The sequence below is a fragment of the Aedes albopictus genome, chromosome 2 (assembly GCF_035046485.1).
Source record: "Aedes albopictus strain Foshan chromosome 2, AalbF5, whole genome shotgun sequence".
NCBI lineage: Eukaryota > Metazoa > Arthropoda > Insecta > Diptera > Culicidae > Aedes > Aedes albopictus.
This window is the reverse complement of record NC_085137.1, coordinates 198,656,054-198,675,386: the sequence shown is the minus strand read 5'-3', so window position 1 is coordinate 198,675,386 and position 19,333 is coordinate 198,656,054. Positions and strand designations below refer to the sequence as shown.

General features: G+C 42.3%; 1 protein-coding gene across 1 annotated transcript in view; it reads right to left on the bottom strand.

Annotated features, from left to right (window-relative positions):
* The window catches only part of LOC134286671 (uncharacterized), a 276,510-nt gene extending 257,435 nt beyond the window's left edge, over window positions 1–19,075 (bottom strand). Inside the window, exon 1 of the mRNA XM_062848322.1 lies at window positions 18,365–19,075. Within this exon, the coding sequence (XP_062704306.1) occupies window positions 18,395–19,066 (672 nt within the window). The 5' untranslated portion in view covers window positions 19,067–19,075 and the 3' untranslated portion in view covers window positions 18,365–18,394. The remainder of the gene's footprint in view (window positions 1–18,364) is intronic.
* Window positions 19,076–19,333: the final 258 nt, after the last annotated feature.

The following is a 19,333-nucleotide window of genomic DNA, read 5'->3' as shown; positions in this document are numbered from 1 at the left end:
TTGTCCATTAAGTCGGATTGTGCGTCTGTTAACAGAAATTGGACATTTTGCGACGTGCGAAAAAATATTCGTGACAGAGAATTGAATGAAAAAAGAGAGGCATTCAGCTGACAATGAGTGTGGCCAAACACGAATGAAAAAATGAGAATGTCAATCTTCACTTTCAGCCTTCGATTTTTTTACACACTGGTCCTATCTTTTTGCACAGTACACTAAATTCTATTTTTACGCGATGGATGCGTTCGCGCAAAAAAAGATCGTGTAAAAAAAGTTCGCGTAACTTCGAGAATTCGCGCAAAAAAAATCCAAAGGAAATTTTTTTTACGCGATTTGCCCTCCGCAAATGACCAAAATCGCGTAAAAAAAGTCGCGTAACTTCGAGAAAATCGCGTAAAAAAAGTCGTGCAAAAGAAAATCGCGTAAAAAAAGTCGTGTAAAAAAAGAATTCAGTGTACGTACGGGGTGGAAACTAGCCATTAAGATGAAGAATAACACAGCAAATAATTTTGTAATATCTAGGCGCGTAATTCTTGGCGATGTATCCCATTTTTGAACGTAATCTCATTCAGATACATCGTTTTCCAACAATTATCACACTCACCATGTCCACCCTGGTTGGCACCGAAAAGTGTCAACAAACCCATTCCAGCGGATACTTAGAAGCAGTATCATATTTATCACCTTCCATCTATCTCGTTGAAATAGCCGAGAGGTAAGGGATATGCCTCACAATCTGCGGATCAGCGTACAAATCCATTCCAATATTTTACTTATATTTGGATCATCTATAGATCCGGTTCTAGCGATTGCTATAGACCCAGTCTCAAGCTGCGGCGGCTGATTTGTTGCATGAAAATGATGTAATTATATACATCACTTTTATGACGCGACTGATGTGCACAAGAATTTGTTTGCTGTGAAGTGCGCAGAAGACACCGACACGATTCGATGTGAAATCGAACACAGCAAATAATTTTGTAATATCCAGGCGCGTAATTTCTGGTGATGTATTCATTTTCGAACGTAATTTCACTCGGTTACATCGTTTTCCAACAATTATCACACTCACCATGCACACCCGGGTTGGCACCGGAAAGTATCAACAAACCCATTCCAGTAGATACCTAAAAGCAGTATCATATTTATCACCTTTCTTCTAACTCGGTGAAATAGCTGAGAGGTAAGGGATATGCTTCACAATCAACGGATCAGTGTACGAATCCATGTCAATATTTTACTTATATATGATTCATCTATAGATCCGGTTCTAGCGATTGCTAGACCCACTCTCAAGCTGCGGCGGGTAATTTGTTGCATGAAAATGATGTAATTGTTTACATCACTTTTACGACGTGACTGATGTGCAGCGAAAAAGATGTGATATCACAAGATTTTTTTTGCTGTGAAGTTTTATCCACGATGTCGCACTTATGCTAACTGTGAAAGGGGTCCAGTGGGGTGGGAAATGCGCAGAACACATAAATGGCAAACACTTTTAGTTGAGAAACTGCTCTCAGCTTTTATCAACTTCATTTTAAATTTTCGGAGAAAATTCCAAACAAACAATAAACGATATTAAACGGTTCCGATCGACATGGTCAAAATCGAACGAATTAATTTCCAACGATTTATCAGCACACCAGATCTCCCCCGCAGAATACACCTGCGAGCCCGAGATACCAAATCTTTGATAGGTTCATTTTCCAGCTTTTGAAAAGGATCACTTTTTTCAAACCGCATGACATCGCCCACCAATTTGTTTCCCTTTTTAACGGCCAATCGAGAGCAGAGTGTTGCTCTTTGATCCCTCAGACATCCGATCCTTCGGATGTCGAAAATTAATTTCGCCTCATCAGGTGTCGCGTCGCTGAGTCTTTGTGTCTTTGTCTGACGAGTCGTCGTCGTCGTGTTCCAGGAATTACCTAGGGGAATTGCGGCCATAACGCCCATAGGGGGCAAGTTGCGCCACCCTTGTTTTAGGCAAACCACGTTATTTTCAGCACTTTTTACAACTGCAATCGTTAATATAAGAATAAAAATGCTTCTTTACATTTTAGTTTACATATTTTTACTAAAAAAAATTGTACAAAAACTTCAAAAAAAGATTTTAATTACTTTTGATGTAATTTTAGCCTGTCAAATTGTTGCACTTTTTTACATCATTTCTAAGAATTTTTTTCTCGCTATCCCCATAAGCTGTTTTGCACACTCCCATTGTTTGTGTACCAAGCGGAAAAAGTATCGAATTTGGCCCTTACAACTTTTTTACAAGGGTCCAAACTTTTGAGGCATGTGTGGGGTAAAATGCCCACCCCTAGTTATTTACATTAAATGACCATTTAGATCTTAATTCTGGCTTGAATTATGTAGAACACAAGTTGGAACCAAGCAACAACACATTTTTACGATGAATAAGTTCACTAATGTCACATCCAGGTGCCATTTTGTAGAAATTATTGATAAAGCAGCTCACTATGACGTTTTAATGGAATCGACCCATAATTACAGGTGATCCATAATTATGCAATGACTGTATACCATTCACGAACAATAACAGTTGACAATAAACCAGGCGCGCAAGTATATGTACACAATTTGGCATCCTGGCGTTAGCTGTGACTAGTGGCGCGTTTTACCCCGCATTGAAACTAAAAATCTGAAAATCAAACTTTTTTTCAAATTTGAATTTTTCAGTAGTAAAACATAAAACTGGTTTATGGTTTCTTCTATTTGAAAGGAAACATGTTGGTGCTTCATGTTAGTGCCAAAAAAGTGTGTATTATGAAGTGTTTCGTGGTTAAAATTGGACTCTTCCTTAACGTGGGCGTCTTACCCCCAGTTCCCCTATACCTACCGTCAATAAGTGGAGTGCGATGGGCAAGGTGTCGAATTTTGAGCCTTTTTCGGTTGATCCTGGAATCAGGCGGCGAATGAACTTTAACGCCTCTCGTGACAGGGCAGTGCAAGGAGATTACAAGGTGGACCACGGCAGTCGTTGCTCTGTGTGGTTTCCTTTACTGAACACTCCAGGTCAACTGTTTGAGGATAAACTGCGTTCAATATAAGGAAATATTTGATGCTCAAGCAGTTCGATCGGTAGTGCCCGCTCGTCAGGACGCATGCTGTAAGCGCGAGAGTATAAAACACTCAAATTTATTAGGTTCAGTTTTAGACGGCTCGGGATTTTATTTTCCGTTCAGTGGAATTGTCTTTACGGGATTCATCTGTTTCATTTGTTCGGGGAGCCGGAGTGAGGCGCATAGACGAGTGTGTTGTTTTATTGCTTTGGCAAAGCCACGAGCGAGGGTGGATGCATGAGTTGTTTATTGCTACAGTTAGTTAGCCGATTTGCACCTCTTGCTGGTCAGGCGCAGATACAATGAACAGGTTGTTGTCCTGGGCTAAAGCTGCAGCTCCTCAGTGGTTTCTTTTTATAATGTGCTAAATGGTAAGGTGTTATATCTGTATCTGCAACAGCTTATGCGCTGGAAATTTGAAAGGATACAGCCGATCCATTGCTTTACTTGACGACAAGAGGGACTTTTAAGAACAAGTAGTATAGCTAGGGTAAAAGGGTATAATACGCCCCACCGGGGCAAAACGCCCCCCTTCATTTTTCAGCGATTCAAGCGCTTTTCGCATGCGTGATCGATCAGAAATCTTAAATATTGAAGAATAATTGCCATCAAGCTGGTCCGTTAGTTGGTTGGTACTGAAAAGCAATAAAAATACCAAAAAGTCTGAAATCGAGGCTTTTGGCGTTATATTGTACCTCTTGTAAGCTGACTTCATTTTAAACGAAGCTAGTTCTGTTCGCTTGTGTTATTTTGCAACTTTTATGCAGTTAAACACTAGTTAAAAGACCCTCCTAGGATAAGCATGTGGTGGATTTATCACCTGGGACAGTTTTATCACGGAGCTGAACGTTTTTCTTTTGATGGGGCGTATTGCCCCGTTTGTTTTGATAAGCCAAATTTTGGAGCGTTTTCGAAAAACGTTTCAAAGCTTCCATAGACGCCCCTCCAAAGTCAAAGTTCTCATGCAATACTTCACTGGTTTTAGGAACAACGATTTGCAGTGGACAATAGATGGAATAAGGCGCCAGTTTTAGATATATTGCCATTTCTGCTTAAGGGGGGCATATTATACCTGTTTACCCTACATGCCACTTTGAGTGGATCAATTTAGGAGCTATCGGACACTTGTAGATTTTAAAACAAAATGTCCTCTCTTTTATTTTTCTCTGAGCTAAAAGGATAATTCGCTCAACAGACACAAGAAGGTCCGGGTAGTGTGGGATTTAGGCCGTCTTCTACAACAAAAGTAAAAACCAGGACTACTCTCTTCTCGATCCACTACACATATTCCCATGGTTGCCAAACCATACGTCTCTCCGGAACCACTAAAAAGGCAATGCTTCAGAAAGGGGCTAGAGCACATCGTATCCTCAGGGTCAGCTGTGTAGCCTGCAGCAACGAACATCGATGACTCGCTTTGGAGAGTCCACCACGATAGCATGCTGGCGCATAGCCAGTTTCCTGAATTGTCCTCACCACTCCCTCCTCGGAAGGCCTACGTGCATCCCGATCTGACCTGCTGAAGGCAAGGGTATCACTATCCATTAGGCCCTATCAGCTGCGCCAGAAGGCTGCTGACAATAGGGTCTGCACCTGCCTCGGCCCTTTCCGGGGACTCCGTTCCAACAGCGGTCTCGGATCCAGCCCAGTAGATCGACGTCACGACATTAACGCTACCAGGATGTTCTCTCCGCGGCCACTTTATCACTTTAAGGGTCGGTTTCGACCGCAGGACACTGGTATTACCTGCCTTGCCTACGCGCCACCTTCTCTGTAGCTCCAAGCAAGGATGGGAACAATCACTTGCAAAGAGTTACACTTACTTGCTATTTTCTCAGCTCAGAACCCGAGCAGAAGAAAATAACAAGTGAATAACATATCAAGGTTTTTATCTTAAATACTACCATACCTTGATATGCCCTTCGTTAGGTGGTAATAAGAGGCAAAATAACAAAAATAAATACCAAAATTTTGTATAAATAACACCCAGAAAATAACAAGTCTTGTTATTTCAATAATGAATACATACCTAAAATTTCAAGTACTGTATTTGTTATTAAAAAGTTATTGAATAACAAACTAATAACATTTCTTGTTATCAAATGTTTCATTTGTTCGATGACTTCATGGTGTAATAGCAAATCTTGATCTTCGGTTATTTTCACTGCTGACCCAACAAATACTAGGCTCAGTGTACCAGTTAAGGTACCCCGGGGCAAGTGGGACCTAAAAAAATGCTAATTTGGTTTTGTCATGCCAAAAATTTCAGAACACATTTTTTTTAATAATTCTAATGAACCCAAAAGGCGTTGTTGGTATATTTGTACTTATTAACGTGCATTAAAACTGTTTCAAAATTTTAAAATTCCATATATTATGCATATAATGAAAAGTGTAGCAGATCTTCATCCACTGCGTTTCACGGGGCAAGTGGGACCTATTCAGAGTTTTTGTTCAACGGGCTTAATATAAGTTGCAACAAATAAGGTAAAATAAATCATAAATCTCTTATATGAATGACTATCTTTAGAGATTAAAATAAGAAGAGGTTTATGGTATCGTGCATATATTACGTAACACATAAAAAATCGCTGGGGAAAAATATTTGAATCAACTCTAGCAGCTCATGCAAAATAAATTGATTTTTTATACAAAAAGCGCCGTAAAGTGAAAAGACAAAAGATTTCGAAACTTGTTCTCTATTTTATATGGTTGATGAATCTCGCCAAAAGTAAATCTGGGGTTTCGAGATTTTCAGTAATATCTTCTCCCTTACATAATCTTACGATCATTAAATAATGTTTTTTTTTTAAATCATGTATTTTGAAAAGGTCATTTCCCTATTTTATTTTTTTATGGACGATTCCTGAATGCTCAAAAGAATTTATTATGCAGCGTTAAGTGAAAAAATAATGGAAAATATTTAGAGAAAAACATAAAAAATACATGTTTTTGATTTTTTTTGTTTTACCCTAGGTTTTACCATTTTTAACAAGAATTTCATCATCTAAATAGAGGTAATAAAGTATAATTCAACAGTAGATTACTTAACGCGCCATTTTTTATTGACTTTCGTGCTAATTTTATCTTAGGCTGGACAAGGCGAGATGAACCCATAAAATTGTGTTTGTTTATTCTCATAGGTCCCACTTACCCCAGGTAGCGAAATGCACTGGGGCAAGTGAGAGCAGTAAACTAAAGGAAATAAATAAAAATAAAATACAGCTTTTTCGCTTGAAATCATTTGCAAGAACACCAAATACTATCCTGAAACCGAAAAAGTATTTGTATAATGACAAATTTATTTTTAAACGACGAATGTAGTAGAGCACGTCAATCTTACCTAGTGAATTGAAAATAACATATGAACAACAATAATGTATATGGTATCTTTATGGTTGAAACAATAACATTTTTTGTATTCAAAGTATCCTTAGGTGTGATACCTATGTTTTTCATGAAGAATGTTAGTCTTAAAAATAAATAATAATAAAAATACTAGCTATAGGTCTCACTTGCCCCCGATTCTCACTTGCCCCGGGGTACCTTATGGCTATAGTACCTCAAATTCGCCATAGTTGATTTTCAACCTTTAAAGATACAAATCAACAAGAAAAAAATCGTGAACAACAGATCACGATCACAAAAGATGATTGCAATCATTCAAACTTCACAATTTGCTCAAATTATGGTAGAAATAAATCATTTTCCTTAACTTTTCGGCCTCCTTGCACCCTATTTCGCCATAGTGTACCAGTTATGGCAACTCCCATAAGGAATGCATGTAAATAGTGCGAAGTGGAACCCAAATTAACAAATGTGTCCATAACTGGTACAGGGTTCCTATCATTGGCACACGCCGTAATAAATACTAAAAGTAGTTTTGGCTCCCTTTTTATATTTTTCCTGTAAAGTATGAAAACTAATCAATCATTTGACTTATTGTTTACATTCGTCGGTCTTCTTCTTATTTTTGTAGAAATAGTTTTTCTTAGGTGGTGCGATAACTGGTACAGGCACCCAACATCAATACCAAATTCCGCTCAAATACCTCCAATTGTTATTGTGATGTTCTCATAACATTTCGTAGAATAACGCAGCAATAACAATTTTAGGTATTAGAGCACATGTTGCTCTTCGCATGGTATTTGTAAGGTATGTCCTTATGCTCGGGAAGCGTGCAATCAAGAAACGATGTATGGACGACTTTTGCGTTGTGGTTTTGTCTAAAACTTTGCCGAATAGAGTAGGGGTCGCACTGGCATACCGAAGTCGTGAGGGAGCTGCGAAGGCAACTCTCCACGAGGTGAATGTAAATTACACTCACCTCGTGGAGAGTCGCTTTTACAACTCTGTCACGACATTAGTATGCGTGTGCGACCCCTACTCTATTCGGCAAAGTTTTAGGCAAAGCCACAATGCAAAAGTCGTCCATACATCGTTTCTTGATTGCACGCTTCTGAGCTGAGAAAATAGCAAGTGAGTGTAACTCTTTGAAAGTGAGTGTTCCCATCCCTGGCTCCAAGACGATGTGGCTGATAGCCGGTGAAACGGCATTCCAGCCAAACTCATCCCTACACATCATTTGGACAATACCCAAGTAACCAAAAGTTCAGATAAAAGGGTACTTTATAAGCTAAGCAGCTTGTTCGAAGTTGCTCATTAGCCTTCTAAGCAGCTTCATTTTTAAGTAATTTTGGAACTTGAAAGTTCACATAAGCACACTGGATAGCCTTCTAATTCTGACAGAACTTTGACAAAATTCATACAGAAAAAAAAGTGTGTTTTTCAGAATCCCAACCCTCTTGGTAGGGGTTTGTGTGTGACGTGAAGAATTGCTTCTGATAATTATATGTTCACACATGTTGCTGCTTTGTAGATTTGAACTGGATCCTCCTGCGTGTTAGCCTGCCGACTTACCGCTGCGCTGCTGAAGACACTTGACAAAGTCAAGCTAACTTCACTACTGTACAAATATGCAAAACTAGCTGCCGACAGAATATCGATTCAAGTCAGACTTTACCTACTGTCCACTCAATCGCAGCTGTAGTACTGTGGTAGAGTATAGGGTTCTCACGCAGCGACTATCAGTTCGAATCCGATGGGCGGCAATTTTTTTTTGCTCAAGCCCAGTATTCATTGATTTGATAATTTCATATTTGTCTTTTATTCGTGTATGCTGTTACAGTTGTTTTCTGTAAAAGAAATAAATTTAATCGTCATTGAAACACAATGCTACTGAACTGAACTTCTATGAACTTGAAAGTTCCGACAAAGTTCCGAGTAGCATCTTAAGCAGCTTTAAAGTTCCGCGAAGTTCAGATAAAGTTCCGAATGGAACTTTCTGGCTGCTTAAGAGGCTAACAATGAGCCTTGCCGGAACTTGTGACCGAAGTTCCAGCAAGGCTCATCGTTAGCCTCTTAAGCAGCCAGAAAGTTCCATTTGGAACTTTATCTGAACTTCGCGGAACTTGAAAGTTAATTTTGTCATGGGAAGCGGAACTTTTGGTTACTTGGGTGGGTATTGTCCGAAGTTGTGTCCTCCCCGCAACGTGGGCACACGAACAAAACGTGTTCTGCCGTTTCAGAACAAACCGGACATTTGGGAGAAACCGCATGCCCGAAACGATGTGAATACTGTCGGAAGTAACCATGGCCTGAAAGGAACTGAGTCAGGTGGAATGTTACTTTCCCATGGTGCCTGTTAGCCCTTCTATCTACATTCGGGATCAACCTGTGGATGCACCTTCCTTCAGTGGGACTGTTCCATGCGCGCTGCCATTTGATCATGGAGGCCAATCTGGCAGTTCTGCACTTGTGCCGCGCATTTCGAAACACTCCATGTCTTCCTTGATAAGGATACCGATAGGCACAATACCAGTGATGATGCAGAGCATGTTGTGTGACACGGTACGGTACGCGCTCGCAACCCTCAGGCACATCACCCCATAAGTACTTTCCAGCTTACTACAGTAGCTTTCTTACTGAACCTGTTACTTGAACCAGTAGCTTGCGCTTACTGGTGTACACCGCAGATCTATTGGACATCATCCGGAATTGTGCCGCAATAGCTGCGGAGGCTCTTTAACAGTTATAATCAACGTGGCTACCGAAGGTAAGCTTGTCGTCGATCATCACCTCCCAACTGTTTGACCTAGCGCTTCGAAGTGGTAGTGCAACCGCCTACACTGATCACCGCTCGCTCCGATTTCCAATTGTTCACAACCAACACCTCAGTTTTGTGGTGAGCCAACTCCAGCTTCCTGGACTTCATCCACGCCTCCGCAACCTTGGTGGGTAGTAGCCAACTCCACTTCTTCGATCGATTCATCGTAGATTTCCGTAATGTCCCCCACCTCCACCGGGAACACTAACCACAACACTTCGTCGTACATAACATTACATAACACCGGACCCAGAATGGAACCTTGCGGGACTCCTGAGGTTATGTAAAGGCACTTCCGACCCACCTCTGTGTCGTAAACTAGTACTTGATTCTGGAAGTAACTTCCGAGAATCTTGTACAGGTACCCGGATATCCCCAGAAACAGGAGCGCATCGGCAAAAGCCGCCCAAACGGGCACTATTGAACAATGAACATCCTTAAATCCATTGGAACCGACAGGATAGCGTCTACTCCTTCCGGAAGCCATACTGGCTACTCGAGAGACCATTTACACCCCCGGTGTACCTCAACATTCTATTGAGGATGCTCTTTTCGAGCACCTTCCCCACCGTGTCGATCAAGCATATTGATCTATATGCCGACGGGCCAGGTTTGGAACTACGTCCGGACCTGGGGCCTTACCTACGCTAAGGGACTTCGTTATCCCTGCAAGTTCTACATCGGTGACCCTCTCCTCATCGCCAGCTCCCATTTCTAGAGTGGACTCGCCTAGGCATGGTCCCTTCGCACGCACGCGAGAGCACCACTACCAGCTTGTTGCCGTCTAAACCAAGTAGGTGTCGTTCAAGGCGGAGCGCTTTCCTAAATACTCCTTCGTCGTAGTATGATGTCTTCCATCTGCGAGGGCTTGGCCTTGGCCTAGCCACCTCTTCCTCTACCCGTTTCCTGCTGTTGTTGTAGTCGATGCTGTAGCGAACCGCCAGGTAATCGCAGTGAGTGAAGCTACCGTCTACTCTCCAGTTCGAACTACTTGTTAGGCCTGGACTACAAAATGTAACGTCAATAATGGACTCCGCACTGTTCCGACTAAAGGTACTCTTAGCACCGACGTTAACCAGGTCGACGTCCGGCATGACCAGTGTCTCTAGCAGGATCTGACCCCGCTGGTTCGTGATGCGGCTCCCCCATTCCACGGCTCAGGCATTAAAGTCACCCGCTATTACTACTGACCTTCGTCGCACGGTCGTCATACAGTCCAGAATCAGCGTGAACTGCTTGATCGACCACTGCGGAGGCGCATAACAGCTACAGAAGAAGACCGTGTTTGCCTTGGCGACCACGAAGCTCTCGTAAGAAGTAGACACCAACTCGTGGACGGGGTATTTACCCAAAGTCCATATCGCCGCCATTTAAGATCCATCCGTAATACAATTGCCGTTACCGGCGGGTACTCGGTATGGATCCGCCATGATGACGCTGTCCGTACTTACTCATCTACTGCCTGACAGCAGTTGCTGAGCTGCGTCACAGTAGTTCAGGTTCAGCTACGTTATCTGCACTGTGACTTGTTAGTTGTGGCTCTTCTTAAGGCCGGAAACCTTTGGCATCCAGTTGGGTGCTTGCATGCTCCTGTTAGGGTCTTTGCATTCCCATGACTTGTGTCCTGGTTCCAGACACCTGATGCAAACCTCCGTTGCGTTGACTCATGAAAGGTTAGTTGGCATACTGACCAGCCTACCTTCAGCTTCTCTACTTCAACGGACTTATTTACGTCCGCCACAGGAAGCTGTAATAAGGCTACCTGTATTCCTGCCGTCCCCTTCCGTAGCCGAACGGATGCGGTGGCCACCTGAACCTCGCTCTGTTGCCGCAGCACCGTGACGAGCTCTTCTAGGATCTTTACTTTCAGAGTCACCTCCGCTGTAAGAGCCTTCTCCTCGACGCCTTCGCCAAGGACCTCTTCTGCCAGACTTTTGCAGGCGGCGCCTTATCGCTCCTTGTCGCGCTTGAGCTTTAGGATCATTTCACCCGTACGAGTACGTCTGATACTACTCACGTCGGCTCCCAGATCCACGAGTTTGGTGTCGCTTTGCATCACCTTTAAGACGTCTGAGTCTTTGACTGTTCGGTCTTGATGACGAACGCGTTGCCTTTCAAGCGCGTGGCACCTACTTTTTTACGCCTTCTGTGGACTACGCGGCCGAGCGGTTAGCGGCGTCAGTCGTTTAGGTGTCTCGTAAGCCTCGGAGTGTGGGTTCGATTGCCGCTCCAGTCGGGGAAAACTTTTCGTCGAACGGAAAATTCTCCACTGGGGCCACTGGGTGTTATTTGTGTTGTCCGTTGTCTAATGCTAGTAATGTTCAGTCGATGCGGCCTCTGGCCGAAGGCGGTGTAATTGTCTTTATTTTTTTTAGTGGTTTGGCGTCCCTGATCTCCTTGATCTGCGGTTTGTTCTTCTTCCTCTTCCGCTCGACTTTCGTCCAGGGGGCTCTCTCCTTGGTTCACCCTACTCTGTGGTTGCTGAAGGCCTAACAACGGTCGCAACACCATGTTCCCATCCTTCCGGGACAAGCCAGCCTTTTCAGGCCCACCCTTCCCAGCTTTCCAGAACACGCTTCTGCGAGTGCTTATCACGAGCAGTCGCATCCGCCACACCTTTTGAACTTCCTGCGAAAGCGAAGGCCTCCGTCTGGATAGACTTAACTTTCACCATTACTTTCACCGGTTCCGCCGCTGCTGCAGTTATCACGAGTCTCAAATGATCCTGCTTGGCATAGTCCATCGAATTACGATGTTGCAACAGGGTTGTTTTCAGGTCCTTAGTTGGACTGCATGGACGCAAAGTCGATGATCTTGCCAATCGCGGACAGCTCTCTCGATTTTGGTTGATGGCCCTCACCCTCATCAACCACGCTCCGTCCAATATCTCCACCGGCAGACCTGATCGGAGCTCCCACGCTTGAGCTGCGTGTGCAATGGAGGTCTCGCCAACCCACTTTTTTGCGAAGGGGTTAGCCTCGCCCCTACCACTAATACTAGTTTGTTTAATGATTATAATTTTACTTCATTCTTTAATCCCACGAGTTGCACGGGAAAGAAGGTCCACCACACTAAAGCCCTGCAGTAACGCGTTCAGGGACGAAATACTGAGGGGAAGCCCAGGTACTACAAACTCCGTTAACGATCGAGAATCTTTTTCACCCCCTCGATCACTCATTTCTCGCCTTCTTGAATTGGGGTTAGTGGTCGTATTCTTAGCTGGCAACTACGCGGCTAACTCGTAAGCGAGGGGATTCGTTGGGCCCCGGGACTTTGATCCCTACTGCTTCTACGGTATGAAGGTATGAAAGGTATGAAATGTAATAAGAACCAAAATATTTTCCTCAGATAACTAAAATACATGCTAAAATATGTTGTTCTACTAGTTGGAATTCGTTGGGACTGGGGTTAGATTTGGTTATCTACCCAGCTAAGTATGGGTCACACGATAGCTTGGGTTGGGGTTACCTGTAACCTCCGAAACAGGAGGTCCGTAATGATATTCTAAGCTGGCAGCTACAAAGCATGTTGCGGTATAAGTCAATGTGGAGCGCAACGGACAAGATATGTAAGCTATGCTGATGGAACGTGATCTGGAATGCGTTGGGCGTGCTCGATGGTGGAGCGGCAACCGCAACCTCAGTATAATGGCGACATAAGAAAGAAGAAGAAGAGATTATAAAGGCAAAACGTTCCCCTTAATCTTGCACATCACAAATTTGAAGATTTATTTCATTCACAATGTTCAAAAACATAGTTGTACCACACTACCTCTCCACTCTCCAGCATCGCTCCATCCAACAGAATCAACCGCGGTGATGAATGGGAATCACAAACGAACGAACTTCGAAGATCGCTTGTGGGGTCCTCCCAATCTGGCAGCAGCTGGCTGGCTGGCTTGCTGGTTCTCTTTCCCCGATTCGACTCAACCCACGACTTGTTCCAGCCTCCAACGTTAAGAGCCCCTTCGGAGGTGTGCGACGACGCGTGGAGATCGATAATCAATATATCAATCAATCACCGAAGAGGAGAACCCCTTTTTCCTGCTCTCTTCGCGCAACGTTGTTGTCCTGGGCCACAATCACTTGATTTATGTCGAGTTTCATCCTCTCTAAATCTTTCTCGGATTTTTATTAATAAATTCAATTACCAAACCATAATGAAGCGGTTTAGCACGGAATCGGAGCCGTTTTCTTCTTGATTGCCGTTGCGGTTTGGTTTTGTCGGTTACCTACGTGTTTCTTCGTTTTCCTCCCGGGACTGGGGCACTGAGGTCCATCAACAAATGAGCCACGATCGATGATGATAGGATCGTTTATTGATTGGAATTAATTTCGAGATCCGACAGCGAGATGAGATCATCCCCAATTTGCTTTCGGTTCATTCATGGAGAGCTGTTGATATGGGTTGGAGATGTATAGGCTTTCAGTGATCGAGTTGCTCGTTCAGGTGGAGACATTGTTGAAAGAGTGCGTGGCGGAAATAATATAGAAGGCCCTTCAAATAGGACATGTGAATGAGAGTTGAGAACCGAGTTGAGTTGGTTAGAAACTTTTGATGAGAAGCGTTAATTAAAAAAAAAAAAAATTGTTAATAGTTACTGTATTTCTGTTAACATTTCTGTATCATATCAATGAAATGCCAGAATTATTTATCTGTCGTTAACGTATCTTGTTTTCTGAATTAGTTGTACTAAACGTGAGACATATTTAATTCCGAATTTATCTTCACAGATTTATTTAGACATTATATAGGAAGCTTTTCTCACTCTCCGATAATATCGAACGATCGGAGTTCTCCATCTTCGAACATGAACGATCATCGGATGAAAGGCATCGATCTTCAGGGAATCGCCCACTCGTTTGTGGGCTTTGTCATAATCTCTCCGACCGAAGGCCTCGGAGTTCGGGTTCCTCACAGCATCGATTATGTTCTCCACACACCAGCACCATGCATCCAACCGAGTCCATCCACCCACGCAGCGCGGTAAAGTGAGCTCGCTGACTTGTACCTAGTGCATTTGTCAAATGAGCATGTTTCGGTCATTAAATCTCCATAGTCGGAGTGACCTACCGGGACGATTTCCTACACAAGCGGACAACGATTGAAACATTATCCTTGACTGTGTCCTCGCTGCGTTGATCGGACTGTCAGGGGAACGACCAGCAAGGTCAACTTTAAATTTGCAGTTTCGGAAAGTTTAAAATGCAGGGAATTCTTGTCATTCCTCTTTCGGCGTTGTTCCGCCTCATCCAAGTGCTTTGACTCTCACATTTTAGTTGTTTTATGTTTACGATCGTGATGTTTTCATCATAGCTGCTGAAGGGAGATGAGAGCTTAAATACAGTAGTAAAATTGTTTTAGAAAGTATGCGTCTGACTACGCAGTACATCGTCAGCAATGGGATTTTAGTTGTGTTAGATTGAATGGAGGCAGAAATAAGTAAGCATATTCTTCAGTACATACCTACCTGCAAAATGTTTATTGAGTTTTGAAGCGTATGCCAAGCTAAAATTATATTAGCCACGGTCGTGCGACTTGTGACCTTGTTAGATGTAATTAACCTTATTTATGTATGTATCATTGACTATGAGTTTGTGCGTTTTTTCTATAAAACTGGTACTTTTATTTTAGTTATGGTATGTACCTCAAACCGAATCAATTGGAATTTATGCAAAATGTCTTTTTAAAATAACTGTGCCACGATGCTCTTATTTGATTTGTCTGCGATTCTGGCCTGGATCTAAACCAACATTGTTTTAAAACCCTTTGTAGCCGGAATTTTTCCAAACATTATCATAGTTTTTCCTACGTTTTTCTGTAATTTCGGAGCTCAACAACACAAAAAGTCCCGTAAAAAAAGCAATAGACAGTAGCAGATCAGTCGGGATATCCTGGATCATCTAAACTGATTTTGAGTTTAGATCCCAAAGTCTACGGGGGTAACGGTAATTACTTTCATTATACAAAGCTACGATTCGTAATCTATCATATCCAGTAAGTCTTCACGCTAAAACTGCTCAGCACTAAAATGTGTAAGACCTACTCATAAGTGCATAATTTCCAGACCACACAAAAATGTGTGACAGTTACACATTCTCAAAAAACAGCTCATACACTCGTCTAGATGCGAAATGTTGATTTTTTTTTGTTTTCCAAGGTCACTAGTAAACCTAGCAAGATAGGCGTACAAAAATTTTTGCGAATTTAACGATTTTGCGGACACTGGAGCTAATTTTGTAAATGTGCAAGGGTTACACATTTTTGGTGTAGTCTGGAAATTATGCACTTTAGTGCTGAGCGGCGTTAGCGTGTTCTGAAAGTTTAATAGACAGTATCAGATAAGTCGGGATATCCTAGGTCATCAAAACTGTTCTTGAGTTTAGATCCTCAAGTGCTACGGGTGTAACGGTAACTTCTTTTATCATACAAAACTTCGATTTGTAATCTATAATGACCAGTGAGTCTTTTGAAGATTCAATAGACAGTATCAGATAAGTCGGGATAACCTAGGTCATCTAAATTGTTTTTGAGTTCAGATCCTAAGGTCTACGGGTGTAACGGTAACTTCTTCCATTATACAAAGCTACGATATGTAATTCATCAATTTAAATAAGTCGTCTGAGTGTTTAATGGACATCATCAGGTCAGCTGGGGTCATCCCAACTATGGTGACGTTTAAAATCTAGCATGTACAGCAATTGAAGTTTCTGTTTTGGATACATAGAGTAATGTTGCTTAATCTTTTACACTTAGAGGACCTCACAGAATATAATCAGGGACAATGACATAGCTTCGGGATATTCAGAATCATACACACGGGACATTCATGATCGTACACAGGCTTTTCTATAGAAATGCCTTGTGTCCTTCAAGTATTTAGTGAACATGATTGTTTATGTAGGGACTGTAACTCTATATAACGGGAAAGAATTTTGATACAAATGTTAGCTAGAAGCAAGCTTGCTATTTGGTGAAAACATTCGCGAAATGATGCGATTCGTTTTCAACAACGTATACGTTTTCACCCTTCTTCGCTTTATTCAACCAACCTCCCGTACGAATAGCACACGAATAGACTCGACGCAGATCAGCACTGTTAGCTGCTCCGTTTCGCCGTTGAGCTGTTGTGTTCCGGCCAAGCCTGTCTTTTCATCGCTTTCGATGCTTTTCGATCAGCTTATCGCGATGCATCGTAGGCTGGAAACGTTATTGGTGTGGTGTCGGTACATGCGAACGTTGCTTCTGTGTGCGTGTCGAGCGTTCGTGCCGTAGCTTCTAAAACCAACCCATTTGGTGTGGTTCGGCTGTTCGGATGAGCATGTGGCGGCACTGACAGATGTGTGCAAAATCGTTTGTGAGTTAGGTACATCATGTTTGTTTTGCCTTTTCTTTGCCTCTGGTCATCGCTGAGCAGTGTACAGTTCAATCGCATGTGATAAAAATACAGTTGATGAGTTGATTGAGCATTCCTGAGGTGATAATTTACCTCATTGGTATTCCCTAAATATCTCAAAGGTATTTTGGAATGACTTTGATTTCACAGAAGTTCAAGGATCTGGGTGGGTTAGACTTGGTAACGTAACTTTCTATACCACAATCAATGACTACAACAAATGCAGATTTCAAAACATGAGTTTCATAAAAGTTTGTTTTATTTTCTACGTGTAATCACCGCATGAGGATAATTGATTTTTATTGGCTTTTCTCGGTGACCTTAATACTACTCAAAGAAGGAGGGTGTAACGAAAGTAATGAAAGAAACGGTGGATAGAATCGCAAGTGTGCGACGAGAGATATTGAAAATAAACAGAGGGTCATAATTGAACAACACAATCACAAAGACGACCTCTTTACCTAACGACCTGGTTCAAACGTTCAAAAACCACTACACGGTGTTCAATAAGTTCGGATACACAATCAAATTGAATTTATTTCCCATCTGTAATTTAGGTTTTCAAAGTGAATGAATTAATTGAAAGCTCACATAATACTGATCAAATACAGCATATGTTTTGAAATAAACTGTCCTTTATCCTTTTTTAATAATTGCAAATGTGTCTCAAGTTCCTTTCGACCGGAACACAAGTCTTTTATTAGTATTTCGTCTAGTTTTCATTGAGCAATGGTGTTAAGTTAAATCAAATTAGGTTATGTCCGGTAGCAACTATGACCATACGGAATAATCTATAAGATTCAGATTGGATGAAGTCGGAGTCATTTTATCTTGGTCCTTAAAATTGCTAAAATTGTCACTGTACCTGTTTTAATGATTTTGTTTTGTAAGAAAGCAAAGCTGCGTCATATGACCTAGGATTATCTTTTCCACATCTTGATTAGGGGGCATCCAATTAGTACGTCACGCTAAAAAGGGGAATTTTTAACCCCCCATTCCCCCTACGTACGGGTTTTCCTAAACTTAATACATTGCTTTTCACACTTCATAGAAACCCCCCTTCCCCCTCTAAGCGTGACGTACTTTAAGGATGCTCCCTTATATCCCTATTTTGGCAAATTTTGACCAAAATTTGCTTTATGTAATGTATGTATGCCTTTTTCATAGAAACAAGCACATTATCACTGAAATAGCAGTGTGAAGCTTTTGTCTATTAATTTAGTATAGAGAGACGTAAATTCAAAAGTCAACGTTTTAGACTTCTGTAGCATGAACAACTTTTTGAAAATTATTCTATTATTCAGAGCTAACAAACATTAGATACATCAATGCAATGGCTCAAAAAAAGGAGAAAAAGACGTTATCCAAAAACTTATGCTGTATTTGATCAGTGTTATATGACCATTCAAGAAATTAATTTACTTAGAAAATCTGAATTACAGATGTGAAATTAATTCAAGTTATATGGTGTACTGTCAAGAGATAATCATCAGGACAGTTTGGACGACCCTAAATGTTCCAAAGGTTTATAATAATATCTAGTAGACTTCAAGTTGGTCCAGTAACCACGATTGAATATGCAACGTTACTCAGTATATCAGATATGGCTATTGTTACTAGTGTAGACTTAAAGTTCTGTACTCCAAGGTAGGTGGGCTAACCTGAAATAACACTAAAGAATCTCTAAATGACATTTGAGATTTCAAGAGCTTTGGACCCCAGTACATTCATTCATTTATTTAGTTAACATCAAATTCATGATAATACTGAATCAACAATTTGCCGCCATAATACTCGATTTGCAGCTGCAGCTCTCCAACGTCGGTCACGCCCAACACTCGCCAGATCACGCTCCACCTGGTCCGCCCATCGTGCTCTCTGCGCTCCACGCCTTCTTGTACCAACCGGATGGTTAGCAAACACCAACTTTGAAGGGTTGTTGTCCGGCATTCTTGCAACATGCCCTGCCCACCGTATCCTTCCAGCTTTGGCCACTTTCTGGATACTGTGTTCGCCGTAAAGTGCAGCGAGCTCGTGGTTCATCCTTCTCCGCCACACACCGTTCTCCTGCACGCCGCCGAAGATCGTCCTTAGCACCCGTCGCTCGAAAACTCCGAGTGCTTGCAGGTCCTCCTCGAGCATCGTCCATGTCTCGTGTCCGTAGAGAACCACCGGTCTTATTAACGTCTTGTACATGGTACATTTGGTGCGGGGGTGAATCTTTTTTGATCGCAGTTTCTTCTGGAGCCCATAGTAGGCACGACTTCCACTAATGATGCGCCTTCGTATTTCACGGCTCACGTTATTGTCAGCCGTTAGCAAAGAACCGAGGTAGACGAATTCTTCTACCACCTCGAAAGTATCCCCGTCTATCGTAACATTGCTGCCAAGGCTTGTCCTGTCTCGCTCAGTCCCACCTACCAGCATGTACTTTTTTTTTTTCCTTCTAAACCATAGGGGGATAATCTGCTCAACAGACACCCTAACAGAAGGTTAGGGTAGTGTAGGTCTGACAGGCCGTCTTCTACAACAAAAGTAAAATCCAGGACTACTCTCTCCTCGTACCCACTAAACCATTCCTATGGTCGCCAAACCCTACGTCTCTCCGGAACCACCAAGAAGGTATTGCTTCAGAGAGGGGCTAGTGCACATCGCACCCACAAGGTTAGCTGCGTAGCCTGCAGCAACGAACAT